Here is a 16,823-nt window from a genome sequence, read left to right on the forward strand (position 1 = left end):
TCTCCCCTGCTTCTCAACGTTTCGTATCACACGCGCCCCCCCGCTCCCCCGGTCCGCGTGTTGCAGGGCCGCTGCTGCCCAGGCCTGCGGGGTGAACGCGGGGATCATTACGCGCCAGCATCCACGTGCCCCAGACTCTGCCCCCGCCCCTTGGGCTCCTCCTCTCCCCGGGCAGGGGCGTGGCCTTGTCTTTCACCCGGATGTGGGACGTTCGGTTCCGCCCCTCGCTGAAGACCCGCCCCGGTAGTGACGTAAGGAGTGAGGGCGGAGAGAATCGGGCTCTGGGCTGCCGCCATTTTGGTTGCGTGGGGCCAGGGCCGGTGGGTTTGTCAGGCGCGGGCCCCGCCGGGCGGCGTGTGAGGGGCGCGCGGGCGGGCGGGGCGGGATGTCGGCGTTCTCGGAGGCGGCGCTGGAGCGGAAGCTCTCGGAGCTCAGTAACTCCCAGCAGAGCGTGCAGACGCTGAGCCTCTGGCTCATCCACCACCGCAAGCACTCGGGGCTCATCGTCACCGTCTGGGAGCGGGAGCTGCGCAAAGGTGAGGTCGGCACTGGGCAGGCCGAGTCCGCCCCATGCTGCTGGCTCGCCCCGGCCTGGGGCTCACCCTTCCCGCGGCACCGCCCGCCGGGGGCGAGCGGAGCCGCCGGGACAAGTAGGAGCCCCGAGGGCCCTGCTCGGCTGAGGGGGCGGCCGCTCTGTGTCTTCTCCGCCTCGCTGCCCCACCCCCCGGAAGGCGGCATCGCCCGCTCCGCGCGGCACGCGGCCTTTCCCCGGTGACCCGCCGCCTCCGCTGCTGGGAAAACAGCGCGGTGTGTGGGGAGCGGGCCCGGGCTAGGAGCTGCGGCTCTGCTACGGGCTCGGCGGCGATCCCCGTCCTAGCGCGCTGGGGAAGAGCAGTGCGGCAGGCGGGTCCCCGGGGATGCGCTGTGCCGGGGTCCGCGCTGTGCCTTGCTTGGCCTGGAGACTTCCAACTGCGTCAGCGGGTTTGTCTCTTTTCAGAGACCGTTAGTCAGCGGGTAGGACTAATTAAAGGGACACCGTCAACTTTACAAATAAGGCTTTTTTAATCTATGATGTTTTAGTGGTACTGAAGATCCGTATAACAAAGGCTAGAGACTCGTTTTCCCTTTCGGTATTTACTTTCAGTGTTGGACATTGTTTTGTGTATAATCAGTTTTGCAGTGTAGTAGGCAAATTGCTGTTTGTGGCTCCTTCACAGCAGTAGCCTGGAGTAAATACATTAAATAGAAACATGTGATGTGTAACTACAAAAATGGGCAGGAGGACTCAGATAAGTGTGAGAACTAAAGCTTTGTTTACCTGGCTTTGGAAACTGACTATATTTCAGTCTGTTTTTTTTAAACTTTGAGGTTGTCTCCTTGGTAATATGCGTTCATCCTTAATTTAGTTTTTCCTAGCAAATGAATTGTAGACTTTCTGCTGCAATGACAGGAGCTGGCCTATTTGCCATAGTACTAGAAGTCACCTTAGCTGATAACTTGCTCTTCCTGGCAACTTTTGCTTTCACTCTCCCCATAGTTACCTTTAACACAGCAGAGACATTTAGGGATTTGAACAGGAAGAGTTTAGGGGTGGGTTTTTCATTAAGGAGGAGAAGCTGGTAGGCAGCAGTCCAACAAAATTGATAGGAAAAAATTGGCTGCCCTGATGTATGTGCCTTGCCCTATTGATAGATCGCAGTGTCCAAATAAATCTGTTAGTCTTTAAGGTGCCAATGGATTCCTCCTTGTTTTTGTGGATACAGACTAACAGGGCTACCCCTCTGATAAGTGGTGGATTAAAGTGTTTTTTTTTTTTTCTGGGTTGGACCACATAACTTCATAGACATAGAATTGGTTCATCCTAGAAATGTGGGTTTAAAATTAAATAGGATTAAGTTAAAAGGAAAACTTTAGTATTCGTATCTTATAATTATTTTAGCCTGTATTGAAACAGTATGTAAGTTTTAACATCTTACATTAGGCTTTCATGTGTTTTGTATTAGGAACGTTTAAAAATACATTTGATTTTAAAATACATTTTAGTTCACTTCTTGCAGAAAATGGCTCTCTTTTGAACTTTCAAATCACTAGACTGAACAGAGTAAGTAGAATTAATATCAAACCCAAAACTTGTGGGTTCTTGGTAGAAACCATGGGATGTCAGAATGCACAAACTGAAGTTAATTGTCTACTACACAGATATGTAGGTTTAACTACTTTATCTAAGTTATTTTGTAAAGTAAAAGTAACTTCCCTAGAACAACACTGTCTCCGGAGCAGTTTCTCTTGTTTTTCATGGGTTTTCTCCTACAGGTCTAAAAAACAAAAATCCCAAACACACCCCAAATAAATTATTTAAGATCACTGTTTTGAATGATGGAGAAGTTTATGAAGAACAGCTGATTGTAGGAGCCTTTTTAATTGGTTTTATTTTCTATCTTCATCAACATACATATGAGTTTGAGGGTATGAGGCAGTCACTGTAGTACCATCAGTATATTGCTCATGTCGAGCTCTTTAACTCCTTATGAAGTTCAGATAGTATAGTTAAGGCTATGTTTTAGTCACGGGTATTTTTAGTAAAAGTCATGGACAGGTCACATACCGTAAACAAAAATTCATGGGCCTGTGACCTGTCTATGGCTTTTACTAAAAATACCTGCTGTAAATAAAGCTGGGGGAGGGGGACCGGCCTGGGAGTGGGGGCTGGGCCACGGCCTGGGGCTCCTGCTGGTACTGGGGAAGGGAGGGCTGGTAGGGGCTTCCTACCTGGCTCTGCATCCCTGCAATTCCTAAGTGGCAGGGGCCAGGGCAGAAACTGCTCCCGCCACAAGTGTTGGCTGCCGCAGCTCCCCCGCCACCAGCCGCTGCAAAGGTCACAGAAAATCATGGAATCTGTGACAACTCACAGCCTTAGGGGCTGTGACTAGGGAAATGGTTGAAACTCAGTCTGTCAGTGGTTTCAATCTTATTTGATCATGCCCCCCTTCTTTATGTCTGTAGTAGTTTTATGCACCACACCATACAAGTATGTATACCGATTTAAAAAAAAATCAATATGTAACTCTCACTAAATATTAAAAGCAGTAAGGCATTGATTCAAACAGAGCAAACAATCCATTATAATAAAAGCAAAACTGCGATTGTGGTTGATGCTTACAATTAAATGTGGACACCACGTCGTAGCAACGTATAGATGGCAACGACTTTGTATAATTCTATGCAAGTTAAAACAAATCCATCAAAATACACAGCGTCCTCTGAGAACCTGTATGGAGGAATCAGCTTTGCTAATTATTCATTGCTGTGGGTAAAGTGTGCAGTAAGTCTTTTTTTTTTTCTTCCCCTCCCCTTTCCCTAAAGCTTCTCATGGCCCTCCCAGAATACATTCCACACTTTGAGAACATCCTCTCTAAGTAAATGGAGGTAGTGTTGGTTGGCAGGATGAAGCACTCTGAAGAATTGACAGCAATGTTTGCTGGTAGCATCTGTCTCCACTTGTCAAGGTTGTGCCCTCTTGGGGGAGGGGATCTGTATGGGGTCCTTAGCAGAAATACTATTATTTTTATCTTCACCTGAATCATGATTTCGCTACAGTGTTGCGTGCCTTTACCACCTCAAAGTAGGATGGTGCAATGCTTCTGACTTGGGGCTAACCTCTGGAGTGTCTGGAAACTACAGCTGTTTAGACATGTGGCAGTCCAGCTGCTGTCTAAGAAAAAAACACTGAGATCACTTCATGCTGCACTGTCCATTTCAAGTTTCTGGTCTTCATTTTTTAAGCTATAGAAATTGCCTTTTGTTCCACATCCCAACCTTCAGCTTCATTTGAGGGTGCTGTGGCTGACAAACCCCAACCTCTATCTTAACTATTTGTCTGTGATCACCACGGTATTTGAAAGCCTCACAAAAGTTGTTACTTATATTTCAGTACTGTCTAGAAACCCCAGCCAAGATCAGGACCTCATTGTGATAGATGCAGTGCTAACACATCATAGACAGGCCCTAACCCCAGTAGTTTCCAATGTAATGAACAATATAGGCAAAGAGTGGGAGGGAAAACAAGCACAGAGCGAAGTGACTTGCCCAAGGTGAGACAGTAGGTCCCTGGTAGAACCAGGACTAGAATCTAGGGGTAGGTCCACACTACCAGCCCGATTCGGTGGGTGGAGATCGATCTTCTGGGATCGATTTATCGTGTCTCATCTGGATGCGATAAATCGATCCCAGAAGTGCTCCCCCGTCGACTGCGGAACTCCTGCTTGCCAAGAGAAGGTAGCGCTGTCGACGGGGGAGCTTGCCTGCGCCGCGTGGACCTGCAGTAAGTAAACTTAGTTCAATCTAGGAAACGTCGACTTCAGCTACGCTATTCTTGTAGCTGAAGTTACGTTTCCTAGATCGATCCCCCGCCCCAGTGTGGACCAGCCCTAGGTCTCAGGAGACCTAGTTCAGTGCCTTTTTTTATCAAACCACATGAATACATCTGCCCAACTCTCCTGCCCTGTGAGATAAAGAATTAGTAATAACTTTGTTTTAGAGAGTAGGTGATTTTGCCAGTGATACCCAGGAATTCTGTGACAGAATTAAAAATTGAACCCATATCTCCTGAGTCCCAAACCAGTGCCATAATAACCATAATAATAACCATCTTTCATCTCATAATTCATTCTTGTGGAAGGTCCTTAACAGTGGAATATGCCATCACCAGGGATAAGCTGAGCAACCTTAAGAGCACAGTACAATGCAAGACTAATTTCTCTGGAGCCTTTCGCTTAACTAATGAGTGGAATAGCCATGGATGCGTGTCTTGGACAACAATTTGCCTAGTTTTTCATCTTAAATGGCTTCAGTATTAAAGATAGGAGCTCTCACACCTTTGTTCCTCTTTGTCAGTGGCCCCTGTATTTCTAAAATTGTGTAATGGGAACTAGACACTATGGTGAAATTGGGGTGAGGAGGTGGTATTTAGACATGCATATACTATTTACTGTCTGGATAAGTTAACATATTGTAACAAGTCTATTCTTCTGGAGCCTAATCTCATGCATGAGATTCTGGTTCTGACAGTGAACTCTTGCAGTTTGCTTTAAAAACTAGCAAAATGAGTGACAAAATACAAACTTCTGGAATATGAAAACAAACTTCTCAACATGTCTTTTTTGGGTTACAATTAGCTAGAATTCTCATATTTGTAATTTTTTGTCCTCTTAAAACTTCATATTAAAATATAGATCTTTTCTTTAATGTTTTGGGTTTTATTTTTAGCTTCTTCCTATTTTTCTTTCCTTCAGATCCCTTGTCCAGAGTACCTTAGGTAAATTTTACCTCACTTGGTTTTTGGTAATTATGTAAAGATGGTTACAGTAATAGGAGCTGTTTTATTCCATGATGCAGCTTTTTTTCTTGACCCTCTTTCTCCAGTCGTCAGTAAAGAATGACTCTTTTAAGAGTACAGAAACAAATGGTATTGGAAAGATTTTTTTTCTGTGCTGATGGCTATGGTAAGATAAGGGGAAATGGCTGATCAAACTGAATTGAAGTAATTCTGAAGTAAGCTCCCATCCCTAGTTGCATGTTCTTAAGTCTTTGGACGGAAATTCTTGATTAGAATAACTTTGTACAGTTGCAGAAGAGTAATCATTTTTAGTTTTTAGCTATTATAGATTTCACTTTGTCTAGATGTGTGTGTACATAAATTCAAAGGAAAACTGTTAAAATGCAATTATATTTGTAACATTTGGAAATATGTAAATAATTAGAATTATTTCAAAATAGGATGCTGAATTCCCTGCAGTCTTATGGCATGTAATGACTTTTTTTACTTATTTGTCTTGGTTGTAGCCAGCAGCAGGACAGTAGGATTTGTCCATGAATTTACAGTCCCTTAGTGTAAACAGTATCTGAGTGTTTTGTAAGCATGCATTACAGTTCATAAACTGAGATTTTTTTTTTGGACCTTTCTCCAAATGAATTATATAACAGACTTTTTACTAATGCTTCTTGACTGTAACTAATGAAAAGATTAAATGTATATATCCTAGAATTCATCATTCTGTGAAATTACAGATACTATGGGTTGACAGTAGACTTCTGGCATCTGTCATATAATGACATATTCATCAGATGAGTCTACTCATTAGAGACTTTCTTTAAAAGGTTGATTGGAACATACATGCTGAATGCTCCTGTAGATTGACTAGTATGGCTTTTAGTGTGTGTTTAAACTTGTGTTCCACTCATTTTCTTTTTGTTTTTAAGCTAACCTATGAGATAATATGCATATACATATAATTTTTAAATTTAGATTTTTTTTGTCATAACTGTCATTTAGTTCATGCTCTGGGTCTGTTCTAGCATATTGATGAAAATATTTTTATATTATTGAAAAGAGGCTATAGCAATTTGAAGCATGACACCATTATTACTTCAGAGATAAGAAACTACAGTGATTAGAGCCCAACTATAATTTTAATAGCATTGTCATGAACTTCAGTTGAGATTGATCCGTCTAGGTTTGTAGCTGTTTCTTTCATGCATGTTCAGGGTATGTCAGCCTCTTGATGTGACATTGTCATAAGGCATTGTAATGACTCCAAACTGTGGCTTTTTTTGGTAAGAAAAAGTTGCCTTTCTGTTTGGTTATAATCTTCAGACTTAGCCACCAGGATCAAAGCGTCTCTCTATATGAGGCGGTTGGGGATGGGTGGCATTATCTGAAGAGGTCAAATCAGATAGAGAGAAAAGTATTGATACTGTCCCAGTTCCACCCATGAGACATCATTCAGAGTAGATATTTGTATTATGATCTCCCCTTTCTTTTCTTGTATGTTGTAATCAGCAGTGTAATAGCCAACAATGCTTACATTTAAAATTTTAATTATACTGTACCTTAGTTAACCTATTGAAATGAGTGAGGCAGTTCACACTTCTCCGAGCTGTTTCATGTCTGTAGGGTCAGGTAGATATTAATAGGGAAAAGCTATATCTTTGGAACTGTAAGGGCTAAACACTTACAAATTAAAGTGTAGATTCTAAAGCCCAGAAAATCCGCCATCAGAGAAAAGTACTAGTTCTTCAAACTGCCATGAACGGGATCAGTCTGGCTCCTGATATAGTGGGTTAAAATTTAACTTTCTCTAAATATATGATCTGTGCATGACACTCCTGTGTTTTAACTCTTGAGTGAAGAGCTGATAGAATCTCCCCAAACTCTTAACCTGTGAGGGCTGTGGTAGCAAAGAAGAATGTGAGTCAGGTCCCCACCAGTTGTTTCATGTGACTCCCTCTGCTGTATATACTTGCTGCCCTGAAAACAATCCAGTCAGTTCCTCCTTAACTGCAGAGGAGCTGTGTACCACGTCAGCAGTTGTAGCTCTTTGGATCCCAGTAATTGCTTGAGGTATCCTTTCTCAATACCAGCTTTGTCTTTCAATCAAGTCTGGAACTTATTGAAGTTCTTATATCTTGGCTGCTGATGTTTGGTGCAATTCTTGCTTGACTTTTGTCAGTACTTTGGCACTTGGTGACACTTGATTTTTTTGTTGGCGCTTTGATGTTCTGACATTTACTAATTGTTGGTGCCTGTAGTCTTCTTTGGTATGCTGCTTTTTATTTTGCCACCAGCTCATCAACCTGCTGTTTATCTTTTCCCTACTGAGGCAGCTTTTGTAGTCTTCACAGAGATTACCTGAGTACTTGGGTTAGTTAAACCTTTCTGCAAGCATCCACGTTGCTAAGCCACACTTGCGGCATATCTGGTAGGTGCATGCATCCTGGTTATATGCTAGAATTTCCAAGGGCATATCCCATGGTTCATAGTGCAATACCACTCCATGAATTGTTTTGTGGTGTATTTTGGAAAAATTATCTGTCCCTCCCATGTCCCTACGTGGAAGAGTTCTTTGCTCACCAATACAGAGAATTTAAACACTTCTGGCATTGCACACTCCTCATTTCCATCTTCACCTCTGTTCTATCCACTGTTAAGGCATTGATCCAGATCAGGATGATGACCTATTCCAGCAATTGTCACTGTTAATCCAACACCTGTTTTCTGGAGGCAGATAGAGGGCATGAGACTTGGTAGAGAGCATTTTCGCAGCAGGCCTTGGTGCGGACACAGCAGAATTGAGACAGCTGATGCAGGTTGTAATAGCTGTAGATTCTCTTATGTTGACCTGATGTTGGATCAGGAGCACAAGTACAGAGTGGGTATACACTGTCATGCAGACCCAACCCTCCAGTGTCAGGACATGCAGATGAGGGAGTCCAGAAGTAGGCTCTTACCTCAGACTGCTACAGGTTGGTTGCTAACCAGTTTTGTCAACTGTGACCATCTCCTTCCCCCCACAAAGTGAACGTGAAGTTGTACCCTGATGTAAGAGTGCACTCAAAAGAACTTGCATACTAAGCAGTTGCAGATGGTGGTAGTATGTACATTTTGACAACTTATGGTAAGTCGGCACTGCTTGCAAACTTGTTTGGATGCAGTATGCCCAATGACATTTGTGTTGTTGGGACTGCTGTGCACTCCACAACATATGCAAGCATAATGGGGAGAGCGTTCTCCAGGAATGGGTTGAAGACTGGCTGCCTGTACACCAGAACCTAAGAGTGCGCCTTTGATCACTGGGACTGGGAGAACAAGGGAAGTAAGGGATGGCTTGTGTGGCCACATCCTTCTTTGTGTGGGGAAAATGTGGGGCTGTGGAGTGTTGTACTGTGTAGACTGACATGTTTGCTGCTGTTCTGAAAATTAAAAGCTTTTGATTTAAGCTTTCTGCCTCTTATTTCCCAGACACACTCACCTGTGGATTGTTCAATCAAATACTTTAGTAAAACCAAATGCAGCCAATCCAGCTGCTACTGTCCAGAGTGAAAATATTAAGAGTGACATTTACAGTGAAAACAAAGTAAATCAGTGTGATGTCACTGATAGAATTGCACATCACCAGTGTTCTTGTACTACTTCTCCTGTAGTTGCACGGTGGTAGGACGAACAGAATACATATATCCATACTCACTTCTGTTCTAGGAGTTTGACTGCCACATTGCCGACCCCACTCCAGAATTGTCAAGTGGTGCATTGACTGCCAGGTATGTTAGCATGGAGGAGAGTCCACTGGAGAAGGTACTGGTCATCAGGCTAAGCAGCTGCTTGAACATTTCCTTCTGCTGCTGCCAGTCATGCTCCTTCATCTCCCTGTCCTGCTCCAGCAACTGCCTCTGGAATTCTCACTGCTGGTGTGACCTGTGGCTAAAGTCATTTTGCATATCCTGCAGCTGGTCATCTTTGGAACATTTTTTCTTTTCCCCTGCTAGTTCAGGGCCCTCATCCCAAAAGCCGCTGGAGGGCTGCTTGGTGCAGCAGATGTGGGCAGCCTTGCAAAGGCAATAAAAGAGCCTTTCTTTCTTTCTTTCTTTTGTCTAGGGAAATAAAAATCTCTCTTTTAACATCGTGTCACAGGAAGGTCACAAAATTGATACTTTTATCTTCTCCATCCCCACATTTATCTCCTTTCTCCATATTTGCCTGTTGATAAGCAGCTGCAACTCAGGTCACCAGACCACCAATACAATGGAAAATCTTGGAATTTTTTTAAAATAAAATAAAAAATATATATTTTTTTATCTGTATGGGGGTGGGTTTGGTGCCCATAAACCAGGGACCTTTTACCAGTGCTTGGCTTAACGCTATTTCAGGTAGTGGTGTCATTAGAAGATGTTAATTTGCTAGAGATTCAGGATTGGAAGAGGGAATTTTTCCAGGCCTGTGGTAGAAGACCATCTGTCTATGTCAAAGAGGTATTTCCTTGCCTGGTGACTGATCAGTGAGTGACTAGAGAGGACTTGTAAGCTGTGGGGCGGGGAGGGTTTGTCCTGCATAGGCATATCTTGGACTGTTTTGAGGATTTCCTGTATGAAAAGTTCACAAGCATATTCTTCTGGGAGTGGACCAAAATCTCAGTGAACGCAAAAAGCATGCTGAAATAGGATGCAGAAACTTGCTTACCACGAATATGCCTTTTCACAGCCCCTGTACGTCCGCAAGAGACTTTCACTCTGGGTGGATTTGATTTAAATCATGATTTAAATCACTAATCAGGAAGACTCGATTTAATCATGGATTTCTACATAATAGCGCTTTCTTGTTGGTTATTATAACCTTAATACATATTCTTCACAACTCAGATATAGGTTTCATTTTTAGAAGGTACAGTGTACATTTTTAAAGTGATTTATTTTATTTTGAAAACTTTGCAGATTAGTTTTACAGCTATATCAGAAAATGTCAAGTATCAGAGGGGTAGCCGTGTTAGTCTGAATCTGTAAAAAGCAACAGAGGGTACTGTGACACCTTTAAGACTAACAGAAGTATTGGGAGCATAAGTTTTCGTGGGTAAGAACCTAACTTCTTCAGATGCAAGTAATGGAAATTTCCAGAGGCAGGTAAAAATCAGTATGAAGACAATGAGGTTAGTTCAATCAGGGAGGATGAGGTGCTCTGCTAGCAGTTGAGGTGTGAACACCAAGGGAGGAGAAACTGCTTCTGTAATTGGATAGCCATAGACTGTAATCCTGATCTGATGGTATCAAATTTGCAAATGAACTGGAGCTCAGCAGTTTCTCTTTGGAGTCTGGTCCTGAAGTTTTTTTGCTGTAAGATGGCAACCTTTACATCTGCTATTGTGTGGCCAGGGAGGTTGAAGTGTTCTCTTACAGGTTTTTGTATATTGCCATTCCTGATATCTGACTTGTGTCCATTTATCCTCTTGCGTAGTGACTGTCCAGTTTGGCCAATGTACATAGCAGAGGGGCATTGCTGGCACATGATGGCATATATAAGATTGGTGGCCATGCAGGTGAATGAGCCATGATTGAACTAACCTCGTTATCTCCATACTGATTTATACCTGCCTCTGGAAATTTCCATTACTTGCATCTGAAGAAGTGAGGTTCTTACCCACTAAAGCTTATGCTCCCAATATTTCTGTTAATCAGAAAATGAATGATTGTTTAGTTATTTCATTTACCAAAGGGTAATTGAAGCAGATATTTATGAAGTCATTGGGAGGTGAACTATCTCCAATTCAACAGGTTAATCGTTAATATTTGGAGGATTTTCTTGTCATGCTGTATTAGAAGGAGAACATCACCAGACAGACATTTCAATTGTTCTATTTAACTAAAACAACACAGTATGTTGGATTTTTTTCTTCAACAGCAAACATATTTTAACACAAGAAGCATATGAATTTTTGAATTTAGTTAAACAGTCAAGGTTTGTTTTTGCTAAAATTGTTTAACTAAAATAGTTAAATATATTAAAACAAAAACAAAAATTAAATAGACTGTCAGCCAGGTCAACATGAGAAACTTAAAAGTTTTGGCTTCTGCGGCTAACTCCGTCGTCTTCACCTTCATTTTCCTGTTTGTTCATAATCTGGAAAAGAAAAACAAGCTTTCCTGCTTTTTCATGTCCCAAATGATTTTTCAGTTTGGAATGAATTAGTCCAAAGGAAGAAAATATTCTTTCTACACAGAAAAAGCTACTGCTGTTAAAAGTGAGATTATCACTTCAACAGTCTCTGAATCTAAGTGCTTAAGTGACTTCCACCAGTTCGCTGGTGTGACTTCCTTTAAAACATCATCAGGAAACATCTATTTCTTTAATGGTTCTCATTCCCCAACTGGGTCTTTTTTACAGCCTACTGCCATTATATGTTTTCCCTTCTAGTGAGAGAATGGTATGGTAGATCTCAAATCAACAAAGACTACGCTCAGAAAGACCTCAAGACTTCTGGAACATGCTGCTCAAACAGTTTCACTTTTGTTTCTACTGCCTGTTCCTCCCTTCTCACATTTATCTCCAAACTACTTCTCCTTGTCCAGATCTGTTCTGTCCCCAGCAATTTTCTATTCCAGGGGTCGGCAACCTTTCAGAAGTGGTGTGCCAAGTCTTCATTTATTCACTGTAATTTAAGGTTTTGTGTGCCAGTAATACATTTTACATTTACAGGGGCCAGCAGATGGAACCCCAGACTGGAAGCGGGCTGAGCGGGGCCAGTGGCCAGGACTCGGGCTGGCAGTGGGCTGAGCCGCTCAGTCTGCTGCCGGTCTGGGGTTATGGCCGCTGGCCCCGCTCAGCCCACTGCCGGCCCGGGGTTCTGTTCATCCAGGCCGGCAGTGGGTTGAGCGGGGCCGGTGGCTGGGACCCAGGCTGGCGGACGGAACCCCAGGCCGGCAGCAGAGTGCCACTGAAAATCAGCTCGCGTGCTGCCTTTGGCATGCATGCCATAGGTTGCTGACCCCTGTTCTATTCATTGAACTTTTTGAAACTTTGCACTTTTAGAGAGAGGTAAGGCATTGAGTCTGTATACACAAATTTGCAGAGGGACAATAGGGTTGAGATCTGTTATCTCACCTCTGTATCTATGTATGTTTGTTAATATTTTTTGCTGTTAACAAGCATGTTATCTCTGGAAACACAAATCTTCAGTTTGAGAACTGCAAAACTAAGCATCTCTGATGGTATCTTCTAGACTGAGCACTGAGTCCCATTGGGTAGATAAAAAGATTAAACTAAATCATCTGTACAGAAGCCCCTGGAACCCCATAATATTGGGTCCAGGGTCCATGAACTATTGGAATTCATTTACAAAACTTTTCTTAAACATTACATTGTATTATCTCATACTATAGAATTAGAATTTATAATCCCTATTCCATGATGACATATCTTTGAGCTATAATGCATCTTAATTAAAACTATCTTTAGATAGGCTTTTTCCTCAAAAAGCATTTTATCAAAAAATCCGATTTAAATAACCCCCCCTCCTTTTTTTTTTTTAAATCATTGATTTTTATCCACCCCACTTCTCTTAATATAGCCACAGATCAGACAGTAGGACTTAAAACCCTGGCTGTCTTGGACCGTGCCAGTATGAGAAGAGTGCAGTGTGTGTGTGTCTCATATATATAGAGCTATGCATATGTGCGTGTGCTACATGCATCGCTGTGTCTGCAGGCATCGCTCATTTTGTAACCTCAGTTGTGAATACATTGGTTAGCAGTATTCAGTTACATCTCAGATAGAATAAATGACTAGTTGCATATTTACTTTTTTTCTCCTTGATTGGAATCCATCTTAAATTGCATGTGATGGGGAGGAAGGGGGGAAAAGGGTGGCTGGGGAAATGGTGTGGCTTCTGAACTCAAGTGGCCTAAAGGTCACCCCACAGTACATAATATTCTTCTTAATAATTGCATTGGCCATAAGCCAGCAAAATCCTACTACTTATGTTGCAGCTTCTCACTAGGAATAATAAAGATGGCAGCAGCCTCTTACCTGTCAGTGGCTGTGGCTCTGATGCTGTTTTCTCTGTTCCATTCCCTGTCCCCGAGCAGGTCTATGGACTCTGGTCTGAGGATGTCCTCCTGTCCATCTGCCCATAGGGCCTGCTGGCCCTGGGGTATGTTTGATTTCTTCCAGTCCTTCTACTGCCAGGATCTCCTCTGTCTCTGCCAGTCTCTGTCCATAAGTGCATTTGCTCTTAAAACCCCATCAGGCACAACAGGGGGCTGTTCCATGCTTTGGGTAGTGTTGAGCAACTAGTCAAACTCTTTGTAATAGTGGCAGGTTGATAGTAAGTTTCTAGATTTGTCGTTGCTATTTTTTGTAGTGTGTTTTTTTTTATTCTCTGTACACTGACTTTCCCTCCATATAATCCCCTCCTCTGCCAGACTCTTGGAGATGCTCCTTTAGAGGTGTGATTTTTGGTGTGTATCTCAAATTATGGTGCTTACTACACTAACTGTTCAAGTAAGCTGTGTAGAAATGCAGAAGACTGGGTGTAATGTGTTTATAAACTTGCCAGATGTAGTATATAAACTAATAGATGAGTTCCAGTGCAGAGAAAGGGAGCAGGTACAGAGGCAGGAAAATATGACCCCTACAAAGCCGTTAGAGGACAGTCACCTGGGTTACAGCTGCCTGCGCATGGGGGATAGGTTCTAGCCCCTTCCCCCAACCCTATCTTACAGTGAATCGTGAGTTCTAACTTATACCCCCAGCTGGGTAAGCAAGTCTGACAAATCCATATAAAAGGCTTCTTATGCATGGAAGAGAGGCTTGGGCTATAAAACCAAGGTAAGAGTCTGGGCTAAATGAGTAGAGTTAAGCCAGGTTCTTTCTTGTGTGTGTCTCCCCCATCCCCTTCCATCCACGCACACAAACATCTCACCTGAGTCGTGCTTTCCGTCCAGGCCAGCTAGCATGGCAGGGGGTATAGGGAGTAGTGCATGGGTTCTGGTTTCACTTGAGCTAGTAGTACTCCTCCTGTGCTGTGAGAATGCAGACTAAATCATTTAGAGTGCTGATAGTCCTCCATTGTCTTCTCTCAGTTTCCTCCAGTGTGCCAAGGAGGACAGACAAATTCTCCCACAGTTCACTGGGAAAGAATCGGTTGAGCAGTTTACTGCAGCACAAAGAGCTATGGGCTATATCTCCAGAAAGTCCTGATAATGCACATGGGGGAGCGCACCATAACTTGGGTAAGGGCTTGCAGTGTAGCTGCTCGTACACAGGCTGGAGTAACATGTGGTTCCTCATAGCATACATGTAACACACAATGAATATTAAACTGTCTGAATGTCTGCCATATACGTTTTGGATTAGACTTGCTTTCAGTGTGTCTAACTACCGGTTTGGTCGGAACTGTTTCAGCTAGCACTGGTTTAGTGTCAATATGAATGTCATTAAAATGGTTCAAACTGAAATGGTCCAGATGGGTAACTACTCCCACAGTGCACCAGTAGCCTTTTGAAGTGTTCCGGAATCCATTGCTTCTGGGAGCTGTGCCAATAATTGGAATTAGGTAACCAGAGGGCATTGCAACTGAAAGTTCAGAAGAGCATTAGTGTGGGCATAAGGTAAAACTGCACCTTTTCAGAATGAGAGTCAATATACATCCAGTCCTAACATCCAATCCCTTCCTCTGTATTCACCTGGTGCAACGTCTCAGTATAGCAGTGTTATTGGTTGTTACCTATTTTTGTACTGCTCCCAGTGTCAATAGTCACCACCTAGCCCCTGCCTTGAGCCAGGAAAACGTGTGTGATCTTAAATAAAACCCTAATAACCTGTAAATTGTGGCAGACAACACTACTAACACTTGAATCTAACATACTGTGTTTTACCAAGTGCCAAGGAAAATCTGTATAGTTCCCTGATCCCATTCATATTTTTTTATGGAAATCCAGACTTCCATATCTCTTTGAGACATGAATATGACCGGTCATCTCCGAAGAGAGATGCTATAAGGGGTAGATAAGTTTTTAGATTGAGTCCAACAGAGTTGATTTTGGAAATCAATACGGTTAACTGTTCCTGAGAACATTTTACATTTAAGTCCTTTGTTCGTGTCATTTAATTAGAATCTATACAGAGCAGAATACATTAGCAGCAAACGCTAAGGCAGGATTGTGTGTACTTCCAGATAGCAATTTAGCCTAGTTTGATATAGTTCTATTGCACATCAGCGAGAGTTCAAGGTTGAGATCTAGATACAGAAACACACAGAGGTGGAGAAGTTTAAATGTGCATCATCCAGAGATAGGCTCTGAACTGGAACCCAAGAGACCTGGGTTCTAATCAGTGTTTCATTATTTTAGTAACTACAGAAAAATCTCTAACAATATTCCTCTGCCTGTGCTCCTTCAATGCTGGTTGGTTCTCTGCTTCAACTGCCAAAGAATCCTTTGGATTAAGCATTTTGTATAACTAAATCAGGCAAATCTATAATATCTGTAGATTGGATAGATCAGTGGTTCTGAACTGGGGTCTTGGGCTGCAAGCAGGTTTTCTGAGGGGGGAAACGCCAAGCAGGGCCAGCATTAGACTCCCTGTGGCCCAGGGCAAAAATCTGAAGCCCCATCACATGGGTCTGAAGTCCTGGGCCCTGAGGACTGTGGCTTCACAGTGCTCTTGTGGTGTGGGGCATCAGGCAGTTGCTCTGTTTACTACCGCCTAACGCCTGCTCTGGCTTTTATATGCAGAAAACCAGTTGTAGCATAGCTGGGCTGTGGAGTTTTTATAGCATGTTGGGGGGGTGGGGCTCAGAAAGGAAAATGTTGAGAACCCCTGGGCTAGATTGTATGGGGAGACTTTTTTTAAAGGCATTACATACACCATTATATATACACCAATATCCTATATGTTGCTTAAGACAATTTGTAAACGTTTCTTACCAGCAAATGGACAAGGAAAATATCTGGCTTTGTAATGTGTCTCATCTCAGTACAGTGAATATGAATATGGTTTGTTGAAATCTCACCTCTGACAGCTGGAGAAAACACTAACTTTTTGATGGAGATGTGGGGAGACTTTTTTCCTCCATCCGTTAATGGTAGCTCTTTAGAAAGAGGTGCTTCCCCCCCCTCGTATGAGAACTGTGAGGAAGTCAGCTTGCTGTCTCTGGGATTTCTTTCCATTGGATGGACTCCCTTGTGACAGAATGGCCTCCTTGTTTTAGTGTTCCACTCCTTTTAATTAGGGTTTCTGAGCTTGTTTATAGAGGGACCCCACCTTTATGTGGCTTGTTTTCATTGTCTCTGACTTTGAGCTATTAGGAGAACAGTGCAGTGTCAATGAGCAGATCCCAACCCATCAGTGTTGTTGGTACTGCTATCTGAGAGTATATTTTTGTTTCAGAAATCCACTATATTTCTCAAACTTGACTATTTTGAAAACTGAATAGCTATCTAGCCATGCGGGAAATAAATGGGTCTCACAAGTATTTATTCTGTGCAGCTATCAAGATATG

General features: G+C 42.9%; 1 protein-coding gene across 3 annotated transcripts in view; it reads left to right on the forward strand.

Annotated features, from left to right (window-relative positions):
• Positions 1–364: 364 nt before the first annotated feature.
• Positions 365–16,823, forward strand: part of RPRD1A (regulation of nuclear pre-mRNA domain containing 1A) — a 66,716-nt gene continuing 50,257 nt past the window's right edge. For 2 of the 3 annotated variants that reach the window (XM_034761361.1, XM_034761362.1), the window contains exon 1: positions 366–536. In XM_034761361.1, coding sequence (XP_034617252.1) covers positions 386–536 — 151 coding nt within the window. In that variant the 5' untranslated portion in view covers positions 366–385. Of the gene's footprint in view, positions 537–16,823 lie in introns of all 3 variants that reach the window. The other variant, XM_034761360.1, reaches the window with a different exon arrangement.

This window comes from Trachemys scripta, chromosome 2 (assembly GCF_013100865.1).
Source record: "Trachemys scripta elegans isolate TJP31775 chromosome 2, CAS_Tse_1.0, whole genome shotgun sequence".
Lineage (NCBI taxonomy): Eukaryota > Metazoa > Chordata > Testudines > Emydidae > Trachemys > Trachemys scripta.